This window comes from Myotis brandtii, unplaced genomic scaffold, assembly GCF_000412655.1.
Source record: "Myotis brandtii unplaced genomic scaffold, ASM41265v1 scaffold144, whole genome shotgun sequence".
NCBI classification, from domain to species: Eukaryota; Metazoa; Chordata; class Mammalia; order Chiroptera; family Vespertilionidae; genus Myotis; species Myotis brandtii.
Window position 1 is genome coordinate 1426782 of NW_005355159.1, and position 26392 is coordinate 1453173.

Consider the following 26392-nt stretch of genomic DNA (forward strand, 5'->3'; position numbering starts at 1 on the left):
AAAGTATTCTTAGTTATGCATATGTGCATTATTCGTTAGGGATGTGAATACTTTTTCTTCATGTATTTCTGTACTGCTTTTAGTTTGCTGTTTTATTTGTTTGAAATGGATATATATATATATATATATATCACTTACATAATTTAAAAAAGTAATGCTCCAGGTGGCCGCTATTCTGGACCAGCGCTGGAATTGACAGAGCTCAAGAACTATAGAGAGATGGACATATGATAGGAAAGCTGAAAAGATAGTATCCTTGGATCTGATACAAAAATAATGGGAACCAAGAGGTGGATAGGACAGATTAAACTGCCTGTGTAGCAGGAGCAGATTTATAATCCTAGAAGAATGACAAGAGAATTTCTAGAAAAAGTAAAAATATTAACCAAAAGGCTCGTGGTTTGGAAGAGATGGGGTAGAGAGCATGGAGAATAACTTTGGAAATCACATGAATGAAAGGGAACAACAGAGGCAGAGAATGTGGGCGGCTTAGTGTAAAGAAGAGAGCAGTGAACCTGCAGTTGAGAGATTGGTTATGTTTACTCGGCAATCCTATATTACCTAGGAAAGGTCACGTAACATCTCACAGTATCTATCGCCTATGGACAAGGTAGTTTTTTGAGAGAGGGGAACACATTTATATTTGTTTGTGTGTAGCTTTTGCTGCTGTTAATTAAAATGAATAATTTTGCATAGTTCACCTATATATGGCAGAACGGCAAGATGAAACCAGTTATCACATACAACCATCATGAAAGAAAACACACAGATGAAAGTCAATGCAGAACTACAACTCTGAAAAAATCATTCTCATGGAATTCAAACAAGAGCTACTCAGAAATATCAATTGTGGTAGCATTCCCTGCACATTTTAAATCTGATTCATTCGTTTTTCTCTGTATATATGTGTATTTTAGCATTTTGAGGCAAGTATTGTGCAGTCCAAATAGAAAACTCGGGTGGCATTTCATTGAGTTGTATTTACTTGCTTAGTACTTCTACCCTTATCTACCATATGCTTGGACTAGTGCTAGGTATTGACATACAAATGTAATTGTCACTACCTTCAAACAGCCTTTGGGTTGTAGGGAAGACAGCCACATGGACAAAGAAAGTGTAATGGGAATGAAGTAGGACTGTCAGGAAGGGAGTCACTGTACTTTGAGTAATTTTTTTCCCCCTTCTCATTGCTTCTAAATGCTTGTTAGAACTTTCTTGGCTTTTTAGTTATTCTTAAGATGTGTGTTAAGAAAAGTTCAGCATCTCTTAGCGTTTAAAATTCTGTCTTCATAACTTAAATCACAGGAACTGCAGTGCTAAAGAAGGTGGAAATTTTTCAGAGACTGGGTTATTATCCTTTAAATTTACCAGTTCTGAGCTGACTTAGTCTTTTTTTGGAAAGAGAAAGAATTCCACACCCCCCAGTACACAAAATACTTGTTAAACAGTTTTTATCTTAGATGCAGTCTACTACAGAAAGAATCCATCTTCTATCTTGGGCTTTCTTTCCTGACTCCTTTGGATAAATAAAACTTTGAACCTGCTTTGAGGTTCAAGGCCTCGGTAAGTTTGTGTGTGTGTGTGTGTGTGTGTGTGTGTGTGTGTGTGTGTGTGTAATAGGTAAGTGGTAAAAGCTCAATTTCTGTGGCTAACTGCTCTTGCCTTTCCTCGCCTTCCCTACCCTAACTCCCAATACAAATTTGAGCTCATATTAGCAGCATATGTCTAGTGATACTCAAGTTCCCAAGAGGCCTGTGAACAAAATGATTGTAGAACATCTTTCATTATAGGACACACAACGTAATCCTGATTTCTTAATTCTGGTTATAGCTATTCTTTTATTAAACCAGCATTTTGAACTGATTCATATCATAGAGGCATTTTTCAGAGTCAGAAAAATCAGAGGGATTCTGTCCTTAAAAGAGAAACATGTGTATTGTCTCATATCTTTGTAATAATGCATTGTTTTTATGGAGTTATTTCCTGAGTTTTAAAGGCTTTGCTTTCATTTTCCCTTTTCAGTTTTTCCTATGGAATATCATCCTGTTTATCTGCCTATTCTTTCTATTTTCTTGTTAAGTAGATTTGTTTAATATTATTGGTGATAATTCCCCCATGTATTAGTAATTCCCTGATTCTCTCAAACACTAAAGAACATTTAATAGTTGTGCAGGAAGCCACTGCCATTGATGGGACCAAGGATAGTTTAATTTTGGAGAAAAACTATTCTGTTGTCTTTAAAAATTAAAAAACAACTATAAACAAAAGGAAGGAATTGCCAAGGTCATTATGCCCTTAAAGGTTTTCTCCAGCCCTAACTTTAGAAGACAGTTATCACCAAGATATGCTTATTTTTTCATAGAATTTTAATGTAGAAGTTATTTTTTTTTACATCCAGATATTAATATAGGTATGGGACTTTGAAATTGCTTCACAGCTAGGTAATTTAGTTTTTCAAAAAGATGAAAGGCTAATTATTAGGCAGTAATGTGATCAATTTACCAAAAGCTTCAAGGTGGTTCTATTTCAGTTCTCAGCCTGATGTGCATTTAAAAATATCTCTACTTAGAGTAGTTACTGTTCATAATGCATTATGGAATCTTTTTAGGTAACAGATTGGGTGATAAAGAAGCCATTATTCTTGATTTGGTCTGTTTCACCCAAATTTACGACAGACTGAAAATTAGCTGTAGTATTGTACACCTTCCTATTTTATTCAACTTAATATATGTGAGAGCCATATGTCCAGCAGGATTTATAAGAATATGTTATTGATGGAGGGAAAGGCTGTTTTATAGTACCCTGTGAAAATATACAAGATAACGTGGGATATATCCTTGAATTTTGGGTTTATAAGAGATTTAACCTGTACCTAAAGGAAGTACAATTAAATCTATTGTAAATCCTTCAAAATGGGAAAATTCAGAATTTACTTCTTTAATTTAGAAGGGAGAACTTATTAATGGTTTATTTCCAGAACAGATGAGAGATTTTAAAACTAATTTGGTTTCTTCAAATGAATTGAAGAATTCAGTGCACATCACCTGTCTACCTCTGTTCACTTCATTTTCATTACTTCATAATTATTTGCAGGAAGTACCTTGTTTACCACATGTGTAGTTGTATAGTTTGTGTTGCATTTAAGCCTTTGCCCTCACACCCAGTCTTATTAAAGGATTTCATAGCATAATGCTAATTAATTAAAAATTTCTTAAGCAATGAATTAGAGATGGCTCTGCAAAAGAAGAATAAAATGTAAAATACAAGATTTCTCATTTAAATGCAACCCAGGTGATAATAATTACTGTACCGTAATCTCTGACCCAAGAGACAGACTTTCTTTTATTTTTTGTGGGTTTTTTGTTTGTTTCTTAAAATATGTTTTTATTGATTTTATAGAGGATGGGAGAGGGAGAAAGAGAAACATCAATGATGGGAGAGAATCATTGGTCGGCTGCCTCCTTCATGCCTCCTACTGGGGATCAAGCCCCAACCAGGCATGTGCCCTGACTGGGAATTGAACCAGGATCTCCTGGTCAATGCTCAACCACTGAGCCACACCAGCTGGGGGCAGACAAATTCTCTTAGTGGGCCTATATTGTGTTTCACCACCAGCACTGCCCACTTTATGGGGAGTCATGCAAGAAACTAGGCACAGAATGGAACTTGCGTGGGTGTTCTTCTGTACAAGTAGTTCTAATAAATTACAGCTACAGCTCCCAAAAAGACTTTTATACTCAGCAGCACATTTTCTGTAATCTAAGAAACTCCAAATAAATCTTTTAAATAGCTTCAAAATGATTCCCTTCAAAAGGTACTGAGTCTAATTGTTCTGATGTGAAAGAACTTCTGCAAGAGAAGTTCAATTAGTGTTTTCTAAGTCCTCATAATATATTAGTCATAAAACAAAGCAATGCCCTTTATTTTTACCCTGTAGATACAGTGTTTTCCAGCTGAGCTTACACTTCAGAATCACCTTTGGTGCTATGCTTACATCCACTACTAGAATTCTATTTTAGTAGGTTTGAAATGAAGTAAAAGCGTCTGTTTTTTAAAGTTTTAGAGATGTTTCTAATAGCCACACTTCAGTTGAGTAACACTACCAGCTTATATTTGAATTTATACCACACCTATTCTATATAACATGTAAGCAACTCTCATTCATACTGGTTCTATGGCTTTACAAAGAGGAACTTAGAAAGTAGCTATAGTCAGAATTTTGGACGTAAAAGGGAACCATTCTAAACCTTTCCTCTTTACAGAGTTGGTAGCAGAACCAAATACTAGTCCAAGACTGACTTGAACTCTTTCTGCACTAGCTTCTTAAACCTAGTTCTTCTTTGAGAAAAGCTTCAAAGCCACTCAGTAATCTAGAAATTGTCGAAATTGTCTTGAGCATCCCAAAGCCTGCCCAGGGTATTGTGAAGTCTCAGAGTATTTAATAAAAGGAACAGTAATGCAGCCAGCAGGAAGTTCTCACAGTTTTGAAGTTACTAGGCAGGAGTCATGGGTGATATAACGTATAGTTAGAAATTATAGTCATCACTCAGAATGCTTTTGTGACTTCTTTGTAAACATGTAACTTTCTGACAAGAGATGCCTAGATTTCGTACTAACGATTATTAGGAACAAGGTGATCATTTGTCCTGTTTAAACTAATCCGTAAGTAGGAAGTCTAAGAAATTATGTCAGTATTATATTTTTAAGCAGGCCTGACTTTTAGCTTGTACTTCAGAAGGAGGATATTGTGCCCAGATACACAGTTTAACCAACTAAAGGAGTAATATACTTATTAATTATGAGTAAATTTGGCTATAAAAAACCCCAATCAGTAGTAGCCCAGTCAAGGTATAGAGATTGATTTTTCTTTTGGATTAAAAAAGTCCAGAGGGCCCTGGCTGGTTTGCTCAGTGGTTAGAATGTCGGTCCTCGGACCAATGGGTTGCAGGTTCAATTCCTGGTCAATCCCTGGCCCCGGTGAGGGTGAGTATTGGAGGCAACAAGTTGATGTGTCTCGCTCACATCAATGTTCCTCCTTCTTTCCTGCTCTCCCTCTCCTTTTCCCCCCTCTCTCCCTCTCTCCTTTTCCACTCTCCAAAGATCAATGGAAAAAAATATCCTCAGGTGAGGATTTTAAAAAAAATTCCAGAGGGAAGGGAAGTCCACCATTGGTATGGTTACTTCATAGCCATCAGGAGCTCGAGTTCTTTTATTTTATTTTAGAGATAGGAAAGGAGAGAGAGAAAGAGAGACACATTGATGTGAGAGAGAAACATTGACCAGTTGCCTCCCGTATATGCCCAGACCGGGGATAGAACCCACAACCTTTTGGTGTATGGAATGACACTCCAACCAACTGAGCCACCCAGCCAGGGCTGTTTCATCCACTCTTGGCACTAACTTATATCCTTAAAGTGTCTGATAGTTCTAGCTGGCTTCTGGAGCTTCAGCCATCATCGAAGGGGCATAGCTCCAACTTGAGTCATCTTCCTTGAAAGAGCTTTTCTAGAACCACCTCATTCAACAATTTCTGCTTCCATCTCACCTGTCATTCCTATTATCAAGGGATGCTGGAAAGATATGTATAACTGGGAAGGTTGTTATTCACTATAATTAGGAATTCTGTTATTAAGAAAGAAGAGAGTAGATATTGGGCAGGTGACTAACAGATCTGCTACAGCATGTTTTTCAAGAATACAATACTTTAAATATTAGGAAAACCAAATTTTAGTGACATCAAAAACTATTATTCAGAATATAAATTTAAAAGATCTCCTGCCCTGGCTGGTGTGGTTCATTTGGTTGAGCATCATCCATGCACCCAAAGGTTGCTGGTTTGATTCCCAGTCAGGCACATACTCAGGTTGTGGGCTTGATCCCTGGTCAGGGTGCATAGGGGAGGCAGTGATTTGATGTTTCTCTCTCCCTCTCTCTTCCTTTCACTCTAAAACCAATAAAAATATATTTTAAAATAAAGAACCCCAAACTACCATCTACCATGTATTTGGTTAATAAAAGCAATACGTCTCCATGATAGAGTTCTGTTTTGGCTTTCTCGGCAGGACTCATTGGGAACAGCTGTTAGGTTTTGTATATTTTAAATAAACAAAAGAATGAGTTCTTCAAAACAACAGGGGAAAAAGACTTTTCAAATTAAATTCTGTTTCCTTTTGGAGATAGGAAGAATCAAAACAAGCACAAAGACAATTCAATGGACATTTATGGAACTAGCAGGAGCAGAATATACTATATTAGATGATTTGCGGTAGGAATGAATTTATGAAAACACTCATTGTTTAGTATTTAGATGGAACAAGGTAGACTGATGCAGTACATTAAATAGTTTAACATATATATTATAGCTAACTCCAGATATATAAGACCTATCCTGGAGAGAATAATGGGCACAGTAGGTTAAAGCTTTAAGTAGTAGATATTGTATTAGTTCATTTGGGCTGTTATATCAAAATACCACACATACTGGATGGCTTATAAACACAGAAATTTATTTCTCACAGTTCCAGAAGTTGGAAGTCCAAGATCAGGGTGCCAACATGGTTAGTTAGGTTCTGGTGAAGGCCCTCTTCTGTGTTGCAGACTGAATGGGTAAAGGATCTCTAAGGGGGTCTCTTTCATAAAGGTATTTGTAGGCAAAAACAAGCAGTAATCTGCATCATATGCAACTGTAGGCTATGGTATACATAAATGTGTAAGATGGAAGTGTCTGTGCTCTGTGAGACCAGATTTTTAAAATGTTCTGGGCCTCATTCATAATCACTGTTCACATGGTGCTATCTAACACATATTCACTATATACCTCACATTTACAATACACTTTCTTATCAAGTTGCCACTTAGGTAAGAAAGTCTAGATTTTGGCTTCGTATAGCTATGAATTTTAAATCTGGGGGAAATCTAGCCTTGTATTTTCCCCCCTTTTCCTTTTATAATTACTTATCAGTAACCAAACCTTGTCTGTTGACTTTGCTCCAGCTAATAGAAAACAGGAAACTACGGAGCCTCCCTGTGAGAAGAGGGCCAGGCTGTACCCTCTGTGACCTCACCCCTTCAGTTTGATTTGATTTGTCCTTGAGGAAACAATTGCAAACAGCTTCACATGTGGCTTTGGCAGTAGGCATAGGAAATGCAAATTAAACCAACTAATGCAGCAGGGTCTGTTAGTCTGGCCTTTGAGCAAGCCATTTTTGAACCTATTATGATAGTACACTTTTGGGCATCCTTGGGGAAGAATAGTTTACACTCTGATCAAGTAATGGATCAGGAACCCTTCTCGGTCTTATATAGCAGTAGATATGCCGTTTGCACTCTGGTATTAAATAACTGCTTATTTGAACTTAATTGTGCAATGACTTAGCCGTTCCCACCCTTTATTACAGTGATTCTCAACCTTCTGGCCCTTTAAATACAGTTCCTCATGTTGTGATCCAACCATAAAATTATTTTCATTGCTACTTCATAACTGTAATGTTGCTACTGTTAGGAATCGTAATGTAAATATCTGATATGCAGGATGGTCTTAGGCGACCCCTGTGAAAGGGTCGTTCGACCGCCAAAGGGGTCGCGACCCACAGGTTGAGAACCACTGCTTTATTAGTTCCCTTTGATGCTGTTGTGCTCAGTTTAGTTCTCCAGTAGGGATTATGAAAGAAAATGGAAATCTCACAAATTGTACTTTCTTTATAACTCAGTGCTGATACAGCTGTCATATTTTGGTTTTTGTATTCTCCATTCTGCACCCACTTCCCCTCTGCTTTCAGGTGAAGGTCTCCCACAGGTATATTACTTTGGACCGTGTGGGAAATACAATGCCATGGTGCTGGAGCTCCTCGGCCCTAGCTTGGAGGACTTGTTTGACCTCTGTGACCGAACATTTACTTTGAAGACTGTGTTAATGATAGCCATCCAGTTGGTAAGTTGACATTGCTATTCTGCAAACGGATAGTCAGCCCCCAACCCCCAACACATCCTTTTGTCCCTTTTGGTGATTGACCAGATGTAGTGGCATCTAGTGAATGTGCACTCACAGGCTTGATAGTGCATTCCAGGGCAAAAAGGACTAACCCAGAAAAGTCAGGCTGCATCTGCTCTTTGATCTGTTTTAAGAATTTGCACTTTGTCCTTATCTGAAGTGGAAGCATATAATTTAGGTTAGAAAGAAAGAGGGTGAGTAGGTGAAGTTGTACAAATGCAAATAATTTCTCAGATGTTTTATTTATAGGTTTAAACACGACTGTAAGGTTTTGTCATGTCTTCCCTCTCCCCTTACTGTTGCATCCAAGAAGAGCTTGGAGATGTAATCCACTGCCCTAACTATTAAGATTCCAAAATTGTGTGACCAAGAACCTGCCTTAGTTCTCTGGCCTTTACTTCTCACAGAATGACATAGCTAGGGAGGCAGCTCTCTCAGCTCCTACCAAATTACATACCATTACCAGTTTGAGCAGTAAAGATAGTTCCTTTGAGAAGTTTGTCAGCCCCTCAGAGGAGGATGCAAATGCATCTTTATTGGACTAAGGTGGTAATGGTCTCCTCCACTTTACAGCAAAAACTTGGAAATGTTGGAAAATTGACTTTATATTTTGAACCCAAAATTCAAAAGTCCATGCTTCCCTTTCTGTATTAAGTAAGTAGAAAAGCTTTGTAGCTAGAAATGAACTTAATGAAATTTGAAATACTTTTATGATTATTATTTTAGGATAATTTTACTTTCATATATAAATCGTACCTTTACCTTTGCTACTAATTAGCTCTGTGATATCAGTCCAGTATTAACTTCTCTGGGCCTCACTTGCCTTATTTCCACAACTGAGAGAGCTGAACTGGGGCGTCCTATTCAGCTGAGAGGAAGGTGCGGGCAGGATGTGAATGTGGCAGTGGCACTGTCTTCAAAGGCTGCCAACGTAGTTTGATGCACTGTCTCTGCATAGATACTTCTTGCCTCTCAAATGCTTACTTTCTGAAATAGCATAAAAATACTTAATTCCATTTACCATTTGCAAATTGTAACATTATGAGGCTTAGCTGACCTGTACTACCCCACTCTTTTATCTGGAGATTTGTTATGTGAATATTAGTATCAGAAAATATTTTCTGGTGGATAAGAGTAAAGTGACTCTGGGTGGTGAAGAAGAAATTAGTTTTATTTTCATTTCAGTAAGTAAAACCTTGGGCTGATAAAGCAAATGTTTTCATGTATTTTTTCAGTAGACTTGTTTAGAGTATTTACATCATTGTTTTTTCTCTTTCAGCTTTCTCGAATGGAATATGTGCACTCAAAGAATCTCATTTATCGAGATGTCAAGCCAGAGAACTTCCTGATTGGCCGGCAAGGCAATAAGAAAGAGCATGTTATACACATTATAGACTTTGGACTGGCTAAGGAATACATAGACCCTGAAACCAAAAAACATATACCTTACAGGGAACACAAAAGTTTAACTGGAACTGCAAGATATATGTCTATCAACACGCATCTTGGCAAAGGTGTGTTTATTTCCTGCTCCATGAATAGGGCAGCTTTTTAAAACAACTTTTATTCTAATAATACTTTGTCCCCATTGTGCATTACAACTTGTGATTCTTATTGCTTCACATGGTAAGTGGATTTTTATACTTGAGAACTTAAGATGGTAAGTTAATGACTTTCCTGAGTATCCTGTTGGACAACTTAAGGATTTTAATTCTTTATACAGTTGGCCCTTGAAAAACATGGGTTTGACTTCACAGATCCACTTATATGGTTTTTTTTCTATGAACACTGTAAATGTATTTTCTTGATAATTTTCTTAATTTCTTTGCTATAGCTTACTTCATTGTAAGAATATAACATATAATACATATAAATATGTGTTAATTAACTATGTTACTGGTAAAACTTCTAGTCAACAGTAAGTTATTAGTAGTTAGGTTTTTGGGGAGTCAAAAGTTATATATAGATTTTTTTAAAAATTCTTTATTAGTTAAGGTATTACACCCCGTGTCCCAGGGTCAACCTTGCTGTGTTTCCAAATGTTTAATTTTTTAGCAGTGTGGGTAATAGACTTACTGTATTAAGGTGGTAGTATTGGAATAAGTTTAGTGATGAGTTTGGTATGGATGACCTTGTATATGACATCAGCTTTGGGAAAGAGTGCTTCACTAAAACATGAATTAGTCTTCTGTTCACTGTGCATAATTCCATGAATAATTCTTTAAGGAAGAGGTTATGTCTTATTCAGTGAAAATATATTTGCTTTTCCATGAATCTTACATTTTATACATGATAGTTTGCACAAATATTTCATAAAGCTCTAATCAAGGCAAAAGGCCTTATTTGTGAGAGGAAATGGTCCAGAGGAGAATTTTTGTGAGAGAAGCCTAAAGAACAGTGGAAGCCTTCTCAGCAGGTCCAGAAAAGCTTTCCTTTTTATATGTTTTATATATTGTTCTTTCATGGAAGATTCTGTTTGGAGACAAGTTCCACAGTGATTGAAAAAAAAATGTTTGGAAATCACCACCCTAGAGAGTAGACATATAAATGGAATATTATCAAGTTTCATAATCATAGACATAGCTAATTATATCAGGTGTTTAAATATTAATGAACTGTGGTACACTAATAAGTATTTTTTTCACTAATATGTATTTTAAAGACTAAGATAAATAGCTACAAAGTTGCCTTATAAACTGTACAGGTATTCAGATATGAATTAGTATTAGCGAAGATTAAAATGACATTACAAAGTAGTGTGATACAACTTTAGTTGAAATCATGAATGCTGTCAGAATTTTTTCAGTAACCACATGGAAATCCTCATTTAACTAAATGTAATACTTTTTTTTATATATATATATTTTATTGATTTTTCACAGAGAGGAAGGGAGAGAGACAGAGAGTCAGAAACATCGATGAGAGAGAAACATCGACCAGCTGCCTCCTGCACATCCCCCACTGGGGACGTGCCCGCAACCCAGGCACATGCCCTTGACCGGAATCGAACCCGGGACCCCTCAGTCCGCAGGCCGATGCTCTATCCACTGAGCCAAACCGGTTTCGGCAGTAATACTTTAAAATTAGACTAGAATCTCTGCTACTTATTATCAGTGTCACTTTGGATAATTTTCTTAATATCCCTGAAACTTATCTGTAAAATAAAACTAATATTTCACAAGGATGCTTTGAAGATTGAATGGGTAATGTATGTAACACAGGTCTCTTGCATAGTGCTCAATATTTCCTTCTTCCTTTTTACAAGGAGACAGACTGTGTTGTAAATAGTAAAGTCATAATTGCTTGGTTTTACTGAGACTGGAAATTATTGTTCCAGTGTATGCTTCCTGGGCTCAGCAATTTGTCTTCTGCCTTTATTATTCTTGTCAGGAAAGGCAAGTACAGACAAGGGGAGGAGTGAGTATGTGTTATATTTGAATAAGGTTAAGAAAAATGGATACAAATCTTGGCTTTTTCATTTAAAACTATGTGATTTTGGTCCAGTAACCTTCCTCCCTCAGCCTCAGTTATCTTAATCTATGAAATGGGTATGATAAACTTTATATTATAGGTTTGTGTGAGAAAATGCATATAAAGTGTTTAACATAGTGTCTGATAGTAGTAAAGACTCTGTAATGGTAATTACCACTTATTTATTCAACAAAATGTTTTAAGCATCCACTTTTGTCAGACTAGGTTTCTTCATTCTTGGTGTAGCCATTTCTATTGGAACTTAGAGTTTATCTCCAAACTTTGACTTCCTAGTTCCACAGTTTTTCAGGTCCAATTCAACCTGTCACCATATTTTATCCTTACAGTACCTCAGAGAATACATATAGAAGGTTGTCAAATGCCCTTTAAACTCTGACCAGGGTCTCAAGGAACTCTGTCCTATTAGTATTAGCAAAGAGTAAAAATGACAGTACAAAGTAGTGTGATATAACTTGAGTTGAAATCATGAATGATAAAGCCCTAAACTTGATTCTGATAAATAAACACATAAATTTTTAAATGTGTAGCATCCTTTATGTTGTAATGAAGAAAAAGGGAAGTGTATTTTCAAATGACTTGGAGAGAATTGCCAATAATTTTGTGAGGAAAGATGCTTCCTAAACCTGATCTTGCCACATGAGGTTAGCCACGTTCCCCACTGATTAAGCCCTAGTTAAGGTAGCCCATTTAAGTAGTCTTTAGTCATTGAAGTTAGGGTGAGAACACTGGGCAATCCAGCCCCTTTCCTACAACAAAATGTATTTGACCTAAAATCAGGGATGTGGTGCATGTAAACTAAGCACATCTTTCTGATTGGTTGAAAGCAAGCCTTTATGGTGTGGAAAAATTTTATGTCCTACTGTTCTCACTGGCATTGAAATCTTTCTTCTTTAAAATGAAAATATCTTGCATGAATAAATAAGGGCGTGTGAGAATACTGACTTGAATTAGAATGTTCAAAGAAATATGGAAATAAAGCATGGCTCTGGTTTTCATTTTTTTTTTTCTTGATAGGTCCTAATGGCTTAAATTATCATAGGTTATTTTAGAGCTGGAAAATGACTTTTCAGATTACCTCCGTGGTCAGCAAACTGCGGCTCGCGAGCCACATGTGGCTCTTTGGCCCCTTGAGTGTGGCTCTTCCACAAAATACCACGTGCAGGCAAGCATGTACTGTGCGATTGAAACTTTGTGGCCCATGCGCAGAAGTCGGTATTTTGTGGAAGAGCCACACTCAGGGGCCAAAGAGCCGCATGTGGCTCGCGAGCCGCAGTTTGCCGACCACTGACTAAGTCAACCACTTTATTTTCAAATGAGGAAATTTAGGCCCAAAGTAGATGACTTGATCATGCTGAATTTCACATGGATTAAATAAATGAAAAGGATGGGTCAAGAGCTAGATGACTTGACTCAGAACTATTGTTTTTCCTATTATCGCATATTCCACAGCTATTTTTCATGGTTCTCAGTTTTTGAAAATTACTTATTCCAGTGGGCTTAATGTTTATTTATTTTTTTTATCTCATTTTTATAATGAATGGTCTTTGCTGGGAAAAGAAAGTCTTTTTCTGTAGGGCTGATCAATATTGAAAATGTGGAGAGTTTCGCCCTCTTGTGCTCAACTAACTAAAGTGCAGCCATTTATCCAGTGAATTTTTTTATTACCAAGGGGCCTCTTGTTACAGGAAGTGAATATAAAAATGGAGAGCTGATGAGTAAGTGTGATGTAGTGTGAGAAACTGCAGGGTGTGATTTCTCTATCTGCCCTGATTTCTGGGAGGCCTCGATTGAACCTGCCTCTTCTTTTTTTAATTTGTTTTATCTTTAAGTTCTGTTAACAAACTCTGCTTTTGTGTAATGGCTTTTTGTTTTCAATTGCGAATAAAATTTATTGCAAACTTCAGGCAAGCCGAGTAGACAAAAGCTCCTGGTTTATTTTATTCTTTTTAAGATCATTTCAGTTGATGTACTCAATTTTATGTTATTTTTATATCTCATCAGGGTGCCTTTAGTGACCACCTTTCCGAAAACCTCCTTCCCATTAGTGACCCCCTTTCCTAAAGCCTCCTTCAAACAGCAAAACTTAGAAAGTTTCCTTTTCTTTGTTTTTCTCTTTTGAGGAGTACTATTCACTCTTTTTCATGCAAATTTCCCATGATTGGTGGCAGCATTTAAACATGTTGTGCTGTGGTATTTTGAGTTAGTTGAATAGCTTTCCCAGCCTCCTTGACTCCTGGGTTTTACTTTCTGCACAGTGAAAGCACAGTCAAATGTAAGGTAGCCCCTTAGTCTTGCTTCTGTAATTTTTTTTTATAAAGCCCTAAACTTGATTCTGAAAAATAAACACATAAAATGTCTGAGATGAACCATAATTGGCAAATTAGAAATGGAGGTGTATACTACTTAAATTCAGTCTGACAACCAAAGGTGAAATAGGATGTTTTCTGAGATGCAGTTATAATTTTTTATCAACTATTCTGCAGTTCTTTACCATTTTAATCATTACAGTTAAAAGAAAGAAAAAAACCAGCAATTTGTCTTATATATATGCTCCCAGAATGCTGGACTCCTATAAGGTGCCATACAGGGCACCTTAGTAATTTTTCTTAAGGTAGTTATAGAACATAGTACAAATAGAATGGAGCTGAGAGATTATACATTGATGTTCTATTATATGAAGTTAAAATTTGATATTAATTTTTATGACAAAAAGCACTAGCCATGTATGCTAGGCATTCTGCAGCTTGTGGCTTCACAGGCCTACCCAAAATGGATGGTTTCAACAGCTTCAGCTGCTAGTCTGCTGCTCACCTTCTCTGATGGTAACCAAGGATAATTATAGCCCATACACTGAAAATAAGGTTTCATTTAAGATATCTTACTTTCAGGAAGCTGACAGCATTGAATGAGGGGTGGTTACTCACTGTTTAGTAATTTGGACTTGATTTTAGTTTAGGATTTGCTCTTTTCTCTTAATACTTCTAGGTAGAGGAGCACACATTGTTTTTCTGTCTTGATCTAAAATACTATCCCTGATTTAGATAAAGAATTAATAAGCGAGACTTTCCAGAGCAGAAGAGTTACTGAACGGACTGCTTGGTTTTAAGGGCCTTTCTACTTTATTAACTATAAATGTAATGTGTGATCTGTCTTCCCTTTTAGAGCAAAGCCGGAGGGATGATTTGGAAGCTCTGGGCCATATGTTCATGTATTTCCTTCGAGGCAGCCTGCCCTGGCAAGGACTCAAGGTATCCTTGAAAGTGCTCAGTGGAGGACTTTGTTTCAATATTCAGTTGGTAATGAAGGGGTTGCTGATTTGATGTCTGCAAGAAGCACAAAGGGGAATGATTGGCTAGAGAGATGAGAAGCAAGGACTGGTTACGTTAGTCTATATTGTAAATGCTCACCTGGGCTTTGGAAGCTCTGTTTTGCTCCCATTTGTCTTCTTCCCCATCTGAATCCTTCTTCCTTGTTTTTGGATTTTCCATAATCTCTTCCCTTGTTCCCTCCCAGCCTTGGCAGTGCTGCTTTCCTCTCTGTCAGTATGCCTCCTCCACTACCATTATGTAGCAAGATGAGTGTTCCCAGTGTGTTGAGGAATTTCTGGAACAAATTGGTGACAGCAGCTGCTACCATTTTACCAGCAAGGCCAGCAGGGCTGGGTGTGTCCCTAAGGGGAACTGGAAATATTTGTTCATCCTATATAAGCTGAGTGCTCACCTAAACGAAAACAAAAATCCAGGTTTAATGTTGCTGTTCAAGTGTTTTATTGAATAAATGCCTATGCAGACAATAGTCATTCCTTGTGAACCATGTAGTTTAAATAGCCTTCTTTTGGTAGGTGTCAATACAGTACATTTCTATTAGAGTTAATTATCTATAATAATAAAAGCATAATATGCTAATTAGTCCGGATGTCCTTCCAAACGGCCTTCCAGATGAAGCAGGGGCTGCGAGGGAAGCCTGGGTCCCGGGTTCCAGAGGGAAGCTGATGCCAGCAGCTAGGAAAAGGAAGGCCTACTCTTGCATGAATTTCATGCATTGGGCCTCTAGTTAATTATAAATATAACCATTATAATGACTGTGCCTTTGGCTGTAGACAAGACAATGCTAAGCTTCTAACCCATGCTAAATCCCACTAGTTAGTAAAATGTGAGATATATTTTTGAGCTGTAAATTATAACAACATTGGCTCAGTGGATAGAGCATTGGCCTGCGGACTGAAGGGTCCCAGGTTCGATTCCTGTCAAGGGCACATGCCTGGGTTGCAGGCTCGATCACCAGTAGGGGGCATGCAGGAGGCTGCCGATCAATGATTCTCTCTCATCATTGATACTTCTATCTCTCTCTACCTTTCCCTGCCTCTGAAATCATTAAAAAATATATTTTAAAAAATTATATCAACGTGTTAGTATGGAAAGAAACGTAATCAGTAGCTTTGGATACTTCACCACCCCAAGAGGGCAGAATGGTTGATTTTGCTGTGTCCTAGAACATGGTCCTGAAAAGTAAGGTTTCTACTTCCCTTTGGGAAGATATTTCTTTTCCCTTAACTTCCTCTAACATCTCCTCCATGGTCTTCTAGTCATATATATCTTCTCATTAATATTGACAGTTGTCATATAGTTTCACATCCTATTTGCTCATTATGTAGCCAAATAATGCATTCATATGCTAGTATGTATTTTATTAATTGCTTCTTGAAACTTTCTCACAGCCCATAAATCATTTTAGTGATAGTTATAGATCTAAAATTTTTCCAATTTACTTTAGAACATTATTGCTTAAAGCTGGGTACAGCAGGCTAGGTAGAGCCTCAAGAGACTGCCTTGAGACCACATTATCGGTCCAAGCTCCAGGAGCCCTCAGTCTATAGTCCTGAGCAAACCAGACTTGCCTGCTTTGAGCCACTGACATATATCAAACCTATCTGTTAGCCATGCCTATATCATAGATAACATTTTTTCCCTCTGGAACCTCACTATAGAAACACATTGTTTTCTATTTCTTGGTTTTTTTTTCAGTAAGTATGATATAGAGCCATTTATCTATCTGTCCCCACTTGGATTTAGGAGTATTTTTAATCTTATCATAGAGCTGATCTAAGGAGGGGAATACTGAATCATTTTTTTTTAAATTGATTCCAGCCCTAACTGGTTTGGCTCAGTGGATAGAGCGTTGGCTTGCGGACTGAAGGGTCCCAGGTTCGATTCCGGTCAAGGGCATGTACCTTGGTTGCGGGCACAACCCCAGTAGGGAGTGTGCAGGAGGCAGCTGATTGATGTTTCTAACTCTCTATCCCTCTCCCTTCCTCTTTGTAAAAAATATCAATAAAATATATTTTAAAAATAAATAAATAAAATTGATTCCAGAGAGAGGAAGAGGGAGAGAGAGAAACATCTACTGGTTGCTTCCTGCACATGGATCGAACCCACAATCTGGTCATGTGCTCTGACCAGGAACCGAATCCATCACCTTTTGGTGTATGGGATGACACTCCAACCAGCTGAGCCACGCCAGCCATGGCAAGGCTGAGTCACTTTTGATCCCCAGTGGCCCTGGGAGATTACTAAGCTTCTGCAATTCTGAAAATATTGCTACATGGTATTTTTATCTTCTTATTCTGGCCACTTGTCTCATTGATGGTGTTTATCTGAGACTACTAAATATATTTTCAAGTAAATGTTCTAGAACACAGCAGATGTTATGTACATATTTAAATACATCATCTCTACTACATTTCTTATTAATGTTAGAAAAATAATTTTAAAAAATACCTAATAAATCCTGCCAATTTGAGTGAAACAACCATTCTGTTCCCAAACATACTAGACCTCTTTCCAAATAACTTTTTTTACTCTCTGCAGGCTGATACATTAAAAGAGAGATATCAAAAAATTGGTGACACCAAAAGGAATACTCCCATTGAAGCACTCTGTGAAAACTTTCCAGGTGAGATGCTAAAAGGACACTCCAGCAAATGTGAATAAAGCTTTCAAGTAGGTGAAGATTATGACTTGGGATCTCTAGATAAAGGTGCTCCCCAGAAAAAAACTTAGTTTCTTTTATTGTTATTTAGCTCAAGATAGGTGATGTCACTTTCATTTGGTCCATAAAGAAAACACCGTGTCAAATAGTCTGTACAATAGTCCTTGCTTGGCCCAGAGCTTCTGCCCATGCGAAGCATTCGGTTAATGAGCGTGGCCTTCCACCTCTTTTCTAACAGAGGAGATGGCAACCTACCTGCGATATGTCAGGCGATTAGACTTCTTTGAAAAACCTGACTATGAGTACTTACGGACCCTCTTCACAGACCTCTTTGAAAGGAAAGGTTACACCTTTGACTACGCCTACGATTGGGTCGGGAGGCCTATTGTGAGTATCCTTTTTATCTACCTCCTCACATCAGACCAGCACTACCTCATCCCTTTCCTTGCCAGACTTTCTGCTTAAATCTATAGGGGGAAACATTCCTTTGACTGTAAACTTTACATTTACCAACGTTTTCAGGAAGATGCCATAGATTGCTCTTACTAGAGTTAGGAAGTAGGAATTACTCCCTTATATGTTTTTAAGGTTATGACCAGTATGTCATAAGAGACCAGAAGTTAAGCCAGTTTTTTAAAAAATATATTTTTTTTATTGATTTCAGAGAGGAAGGGAGAGAGAATGATGAGAGAGAATCATTGATCGGCTGCCTCCTGCATGCCCCCTACTGGGGTTCAGGCCCACAACCGGCATGTGCCCTTGACCAGAATCAAGCCCGGGTCCCTTCAGTCTGCAGGCTGATGCTCTATCCACTGAGCCAAACTGGCCGGGGCATTAAGCCAGTTTTTAAGAAGAATTTTCATTTGAATGATACAGAAGCTGGTGCTACATAAGATGTTAAGGTGCTTGACTTCTGTAGGGTTGTAACCTAGCACCATAGGACACTTTTGAATTTGCTCTTCTGGCCAGGGGTCACAGGGCACAAGAGCATGCTAACAGACATCACCGCAGGATGTTTTTTTATTTTCAAAGGTAAGCTACTACTCTCCAATGAAGTATTGAGGACCAAGCTGCATCCCTTTTGCAGATAAGCAAACAGAGAAGACAAGAAGACCTTGAAATTGCCCTTGGTGGCTGAAAATAATAATTACTACTATTCTAGTAGAATTTGAATGATGCAGTCCTTTGCAGAGGCATTAAGTGGGACCTGTTTTCTCCATTTGACTTTGTGTTATATTTTTCCAGCCTACTCCAGTAGGGTCAGTTCATGTAGATTCTGGTGCATCTGCAATAACTCGAGAAAGCCACACACACAGGGATCGGCCATCACAACAGCCTCTACGAAATCAGGTGTGTTGGACCTTCATTGTTTCAGACATTCCCTTTATTTGTGGCTAATGTTAACACCCAAATTCTTCAGCTTCTCTATTTAAGTGTACGTATTGAAATTAAAGACAAAGACCTTGCCAGTTTTCACTGGTATGGTGTGGCATTCTAGCATCCCTCAGAGTTTGTGTAATGGCACTGAGATGCAGCCAAGTGCCTTACAGTAAGCATCCACTCTAGAGAATCTGGGCCTGTCGAATCTGTTGGCTGAAAGGACCTACTGGACATACAGGATGTACAGGCTAGCCCACTTGGGGTCTCATCGACACTCCAGTGTGTAGCTCTTGCCAATGCTGGTTTTTCCTTGCTGATTAGGAAGGATGGGTAATTCGGACTTCCAGCTGCAACCTGGGAATGAACTGGCACCTCCACTCCACTCCTGTCCTTGTACTCAGGCTAACTCTAGAATTATGAATGAAGACTCAGCTTTGCTTTAGGCCACTCCTCAGAAGGCCATGTCATCTCTTTTTCAATGCTCATGGTTTGGGAAACTAGTGGTCTGGATGAGAGGCTTCTCTTAGCCTTAAAGACAGAGGAGGCAAGCACATACACAAAAACAAATTTGACAACATTTAAAAAAAGGAGAAACTGATTGGGAAGTGAGTATAATGAATATCTTTATATCATAGTATATTGCTAAAAGAAAAATGAGGACTCCAGTAGGCAAATAAACAAAGAATAATAAATAAGTAAACATATACACGTGTGCATGCACACCCCCACACACATAATCTTAGCACCTATCAAATTAGCTTGTTTCCCCTCCTAACCTCACTTTTTTATATTCACAGATACTTTTACAATAAAATAACAACCACACTTATCATCTCACAAATGCAACTGTGCAAGAACATAGGTTAAAAATAGCATATAGAAATAATACATATGTACTCGTTACAGTGAAGTACATACAAAATATAGATAGACTCACCAATAAGTACATACTCTTGGCAAATGTGTGGCTTGGTGGTTAAGGAAAGTATAAAGGGAGGAAATTATGTATTAGATCGTAGGTAAGAAAAAAAGATGGGGTTTAGCAAACTCTGTACCCTAATTGGGTACATAGTTACATGCTTTGATCAAGGTAGTTGGCTAAGAATTGTATCTGACTGAATTCTGTTAACAACACAGTACTATTGACCTTTGCGGTTAGCCCTCTCTCTCCTGCCCCCTTTTTTAAAAAAACATAGTTAAGTACACAGTTAAACTGACACTCTCATACATTGCTCTTCACTTTGCAAATTGTTACAAATACTCTAGAAAGTAATTTGATAAACTTACTGTCCTCTCTAATAGAATAATCTTTACTCTTGGAATCAATCACAATTAACCCAAAATATAGATTAAGTTTTGTGTATAAAACTGTCGCAATGTCATTTGAAGTAAAATTTTAGAAATGACCCACCTATCCAAGTATAAGGGAATAATTATGGATCCATCTCAAATCCTTTATCAAATACCCTGGGTTATAATAAAGTGACTTGTAAATATTATATAGTCACTTAAAAGAATATTTAGGAAAACTTGTAGCAATCTGAAAATGTTTATGGTTTGTATAAGGGGAAATCAGAATACTACATTAGGAGTGCCTCAAAATTTCCCCTCAGGGGAAGGGAAGATGAGAGAATCAGTGGGAAGAGATAATGCCAAAGTATTTAACAGAATTAGTTTTGGAAGAGGTAGTGTGGATATTTTTCTAAACTATTCTATAATGAAGTTATATTACTGTATAATGAAAATGCATTTATTGAAATGTACCTTTAAAAAAGGAAAATGCATTTAAATAGAAAGGATATGGAAAAATAAATAAATGTAAGTAGTTAGTGAAGTCTAATCAACATATCTGCCTACTCATGTTTTTTTGAATATTTGAAAACTAAAACATGTGGGTCCCTTTGGTTTCCCTGGTCTTTTCTTCTTCAGTGAATTCATAATCAGTGCTGCTGTTTTGAATGGATTTTAAACATATGGGAACAAGAGATGGTTGAAAACTTAAATTGCCAGAGTAGAAAATGAGGTCATACCTAGTATCTGAGAAAGGACAGTGAATTTCAATGTACTTTTAACTGAAATGTCATTAAACTATTGTATATAATTAGGAAATCTCATCTGAAAGGTGATAAGCTTGGTTTTGAAGAGTTTAATCTGAAGATCTCTGATTTTCCCCCCTTGCAGGATTTGTAGAATCCCATGGCTGCTGAGGGATTGAATTTCCCCTTATTAACGCAAATTTTACACCTCCTTCCCAGCAGGATTCTGAATCCTTGCTGGGTAGAATTCTTTCTGCCCTGCGCACTGTGGGCAAATGGATTTCTAGTGTCTGTTAAGCCTTTACACTGTGTTTAGTTTGTGGTCTCATGTCTTATATTCCATCACTAGGGTTGTTTTCTTAGGCTTTTTTTTTTTTTTAATTACAGCTAAATAAGTCCCTTTTATGAGTTTAGGGAATGAAAGCCATATGATTTTTTTATACTAATTCGCTTCAAGTTTTGAAATCAGCAAAAGAAGAAAATAAAATCTCTCCTTGAGATCGAAAGATATTAACTTTACTTTAAAGGTGACAATGAATATGTTTTTCAGCAACTTTGACTCAGTAAATCTGAGGACCTACTATGTGAAAGTATGTCCTGGGGATACCAGGGTAAGAAGGGTCCTTGTCCTCAAAGAACTGACAAGCAGATAAGCCAAGGAGCCAGATAACTATAACAGAAGGCAGAACGGATCAGGTTCCCAAGTCACAAATTAGCATCATCAGGGGTTGGAAAAAGGAGACATTTTATCCAGTCTGAGCATGACAAAGAGTTTCATGAAAGAAGCTGTAGTTGATATGCTCTCAGGAGAATTAAGTGGAAACGAAAGAGTTATTTCAAGCAAAGAGGGAAATACGAGGAACAGCACATTATCTAGTTCCTCTGCTGTAACATGTGGTGTGATTCAGGAGACGGGCTAGGAACGTAGGTTGGAGCCATTGAATGAAGCTCCTGGCATGCTGGGCTGTGGTGAGGATTGAGTACTAATGGTTTGGGAGCAGAGGAGTGATATGATCAAAACTTTGCTTTAGAAATCTTTTGGCGCAGAAGGTAGTAATAGCCCGGCAGCCAGCATGCAGAACAATCAGATGACAGTGAGCTCCCTTGAGAGGTAAAGGGGCCGTTGCTGGCCTGTAGTAGAAAAGTGATACAGGGATATAACCTACCAGAATTAGCAGCCCACATGTATGTCAGGGTTGAGGGGAGAAGGATGAGTCAGAGCTGTTTCTGAGGTTTCAAGCCTGGATAATTAGGAGGGTGGTGATACTATATCTAGAAATGGGAAAGTTGGGGGAGAAACTTATTTGGGGTTGAATTTAGGCATCTTTTTTTTTAAAAAAAATATTGAATTCAGAGAGGAAGATGGAAACATCAATGATGAGCGAGAATCATTGATTGGCTGCCTCTTGCACAACCCCTACTGGGGATCGAGCCCACAACCTGGGCATGTGCCCTCGTCTGGGCTCAAACCTGGGACCCTTCAGTCTGCAGGTCGACGCTCTATCTACTAAGCCAAACCAGCTGGGGTGAATTTAGGCGTCTTAGGTTTGAAATACTAGCAGTGCATTCCAGCTGAAGATGGCTAATAGGCAGAGGATGGCTCTTGAAAGAAAACCAGAGAGCTATTTGGGAATCAAGGCATGGACGTGACATTGATGATAATGCCTAAAGAGCCTCTTTTTTCTGGGTAAATCTGCCCATCAATTGTGTGGTAGAGAAGTGAGCATGGGGGTTAACAGGCTCTGCTTGGTCCCATACTTAGAGTAGGAGGAGAAAGTGGAAGAGCTCAGAACTTGATTGTAGCTTATCCCAAGACTGTGGCCATAACAGCGGTTCTCAACCTGTGGGTCGCGACCCCTTTGGCGGTCGAACGACCCTTTCACAGGGGTCGCCTAAGACCATCCTGCATATCAGATATTTACATTACGATTCATAACAGTAGCAACATTACAGTTATGAAGTAGCAACGAAAATAATTTTATGGTTGGGTCACAACATGAGGAACTGTATTTAAAGGGCCAGAAGGTTGAGAACCACTGCCATAGACTATTTAACCTTTTGGGGGCTTCTCTCAAATACAAGTCTTAAAGGCAGAGATTTTTTGTTGTTTTATTTGCTACTATATCTCTAATACATAAAACAATGTCTGGAATTGTAGGCACTTGGTAATTGAATGAATGAATGAATGGATCTATCAAATGAGGAGCAGAAATTAATTAAATTAGATATTTGTTTAAAATATAGATTTTTATTTAATTTCCCATGAAAAATAAATTTGAAACTTTTCTTCCTATATGTTTTCTATTTCTAAAAAGAGGTATTCTGCCTCACTTGGTAGCCAGAACAGGGCTGGATTATATGCTCAAGGGAAAGGGTTTATAAAAACACAGCAGGTTCTTGCTGCGAAATAAGCTCAGGCATTTGTGTTAGTTCTCCATCACAACGAGAATTTTCAGGGAGAAATTGCTTTGCTGGTTGTAGGTATATTGACTTGAGTACTCTTTGGTTCCTAGGTGCACTAATAGATCCCAAATCGAGCCTGCAACCCAGGCTTGTGCCCTGACTGGGAATCAAACCGTGACCTTCTGGTTCATGGTTCGATGCTCAACCACTGAGCCACATCGACTGAGCTATTAAAATAGTTTTAAAAGACAAATCCAACAGTGGTTGAATGTCAACCCAGGGCACATGCTGGGGGTTGCAGGCTCGATCCCCAGTAGGGGGAGTGCAGAAGGCAGCCAATTGATGATTCTCTCTCATCGTTGATGTTTTTCTCCCTTCCTCTCTCTGAAATCAATAAATACTTATTTTTTAAGATTGTTTTTTTTAAAAAACTATTTTAATATCAGATGCTTAAGAACATTTTTTGAACATTCATTTTACCTGGCTAGAAAACTAATTAAATCATGAGGTTGTATAGAATAAATGTTTCTAAAAGCTAGATCCAGTCAGAAAGATCCCAGTGGGTTACATGGAATAACCTCTGCCTGGCATAGGAAAATCTGTTAAATACCAGAGGCCCGGTACATGAATTCGTGCACCAGTGGGGTCCCTCGGCCTGGCCTGCGGGATCAGGCTGAAACTGGCTCTCTGACATCCCCTGAGGGGTCCCAGATTGCGAGAGGGCACAGGCCAGGCCGAGGGACCCCACCAGTGCATGATTGGGGCCGGGGAGGGACGTGGGAGGTTAGCCAGCCGGTGAGGAGCCACAGGAGGGCCCCAGGGCATGTCTGGCCCGTCTCACTCAGTCCTGATCAGCCGGACCCCAGCAGCAAGCTAACCTACTGGTTAGTGGTAAGTGCACGTCATAGTGGCTATTCGATTGCCCCCTAGTGGTCAGTGCACATCATAGCGAGTGGTTGAGTGGCCTTAGCATATCATTAGCATATTACACTTTGATTGGTTGAACAGCCAACTGGACAATCTGACACTTAGTATATAGGCTTTTATTATATAGGATAGAATGTTGCATTAACTAGCCCAGCCGGCATGGCTCAGTGGTCATTGAGCATCACCCTATGAACCAGGAGATCACAGTTCAATTCCCAGTCAGGGCAAATGCCTGGGTTGCAGGCTTGATCCCCCGTGTTAGCACGTGCAGGAGGCAGCCGACCAATGATTCTCTCTCATCATTGGTGTTTCTCTCTCTCTCTCTCCCTTCCTCTCTGAAATCAATTAAAAAAAATTTTTTTAATATTGCATTCACTAGGATGTACAGGCTTCCTGCTCTTTCAGAACTTTAAGCATTTTCATCAATTCCTTAATAGAAGAAGCTTAATAGAAGGAAATTTTTGTTAAAGTATGTATTTAAATAACCTTGCCAACTTTTTTTTAATATATTTTATTGATTTTTTACAGAGAGGAAGAAAGTTAGAAACATCGATGAGAGAGAAACATCGATCAGCTGCCTCCTGCACACCCCCCACTGGGGATGTGCCCACAACCAAGGTACATGCCCTTGACCGAATTGAACCTGGGACCCTTGAGTCCACAGGCCGACACTCTATCCACTGAGCCAAACCGGTTAGGGCACCTTGCCTACTTTTTTTCATTTCATATCTAAGGTTTATTATATTCCCAAAATTTATTAAGGGGCTTCCTTTACCATTCTTCCTGCCCCATTCTTTTTTTCTCAGCTTACCCCCACTACATTAAAAAAAAAAATTTATTTTGGAAGTGTGGTAAGAGAGAATATATAATCTAGTGTATTTGTTGCTAACCTTTGGTACTCTTCAGTCTCTATTCTTGTTTATTATAGTTGAAGACTATAAAATGAGGTCTAGAAGACTGGCAAGGGAGGCCAAAATGTTCTGTGTAGATGGCAACTTTTAACATATTATGGGAGCAGTAAAGTGAAGTAGATAAAATTCTTTGTTAATGTAATAAAAACTAATTTTTCAAAATACCTTTATATAAAGAATAGGATTGAGTGATTTGTTTGCTACACAGGAGAAAGTTGTTTTGCCTGCCTTTGCTTCAGAATAGTATCTTTGTCTCCAATAAGAATTTGAGCCCTAGGCAGTTTGGCTCAGTGGATAGAGTGTCAGCCTGCAGAATGAAGGGTCCCAGGTTCCATTCTGGTCAAGGGCACATGCCCGGGTTGCTGGCTTGGTCCCCAATGGGGAGTGTTCAGGAGGCAGCTGATCGGTGATTCTCATCATTGATGTTTCTCTCTCTCTCTCCCTCTCCCTTCCTCTCTCTAAAATCAATAAAAACATTTAAAAAATTAAATAAAAGGCAAAACAGAGCATTCATGAGAGAAGTAATTGCATTGAACATGTATCATAGAACTCAAAACAACACCCAATGGATTATAAATGTCTTGATATTTTTAAGCATTTAAATTTTTTGAGAACTGACAGTTCTGTATAGTAGTTTAGACGTTTTAGTATTCTTCAGTATTACAAAAAAAATAAAAAAGTTGTAGAGAGAACTGAAGAAGCTATTACTAATAGATATTAGTTAGAGATAATATTAGAAGAACAGATTTATCCCCAAAGCTCTAGTAGTGAGAATAAATGAGACTAAGTTCTCTGAGGATATGGATACTGCCAATAAGTTATATAAAATAGTTGATTGTGTTATAAACCAGTCTTATTTTGGAAAATGAAACATCTGAACCTCTGTTGATAGAAATAATTGGAGGAGGTAGGTATATTTTGGGTAGCTTTTGATTCTCTCGAATGTGAAGCAGTATAAAACAAATCCCCTCTTTTATATGAGTATATAACAAGCAGATTAATACAGCTGCCTTCTTACAGAATATGCTCATCCCCTGAGGAACATCAGAAATCATGGCCAGGCCCTAGCTGGTTTTGCTTAGTGGATAGAGCATCAGACTGCGGACTGAAGGGTCCCAGGTTCGATTCCAGTCAAGGGTACATGCCCGGGTTGTTAGCTCGGGAGGCAGCCAGTCAATGATTCTCTCTCACCATTGATGTTTCTATCTCTCTCTCCCTCTCCCTTTCTCTCTGAATCAATAAAAAATATATATTTTTTAAAAATC

The 26392-nt window shown here is 38.3% G+C and overlaps 1 protein-coding gene across 6 annotated transcripts in view; it reads left to right on the forward strand.

The window, feature by feature from the left end:
- The window catches only part of CSNK1G1 (casein kinase 1, gamma 1), a 151073-nt gene that overhangs the window by 95726 nt on the left and 28955 nt on the right, over window positions 1–26392 (forward strand). For 5 of the 6 annotated variants that reach the window (XR_001361075.1, XM_005861063.2, XM_005861065.2 and 2 more), the window contains exons 5-10: window positions 7779–7930; window positions 9270–9504; window positions 14645–14730; window positions 17350–17434; window positions 17709–17857; window positions 18716–18820. Coding sequence is in view for 5 of the 6 variants with exons in the window: in XM_005861063.2 (XP_005861125.1) it covers window positions 7779–7930; window positions 9270–9504; window positions 14645–14730; window positions 17350–17434; window positions 17709–17857; window positions 18716–18820 (812 nt within the window). In the remaining variant the exon portion in view is untranslated. The remainder of the gene's footprint in view (window positions 1–7778; window positions 7931–9269; window positions 9505–14644; window positions 14731–17349; window positions 17435–17708; window positions 17858–18715; window positions 18821–26392) is intronic. The other variant, XM_014535461.1, reaches the window with a different exon arrangement.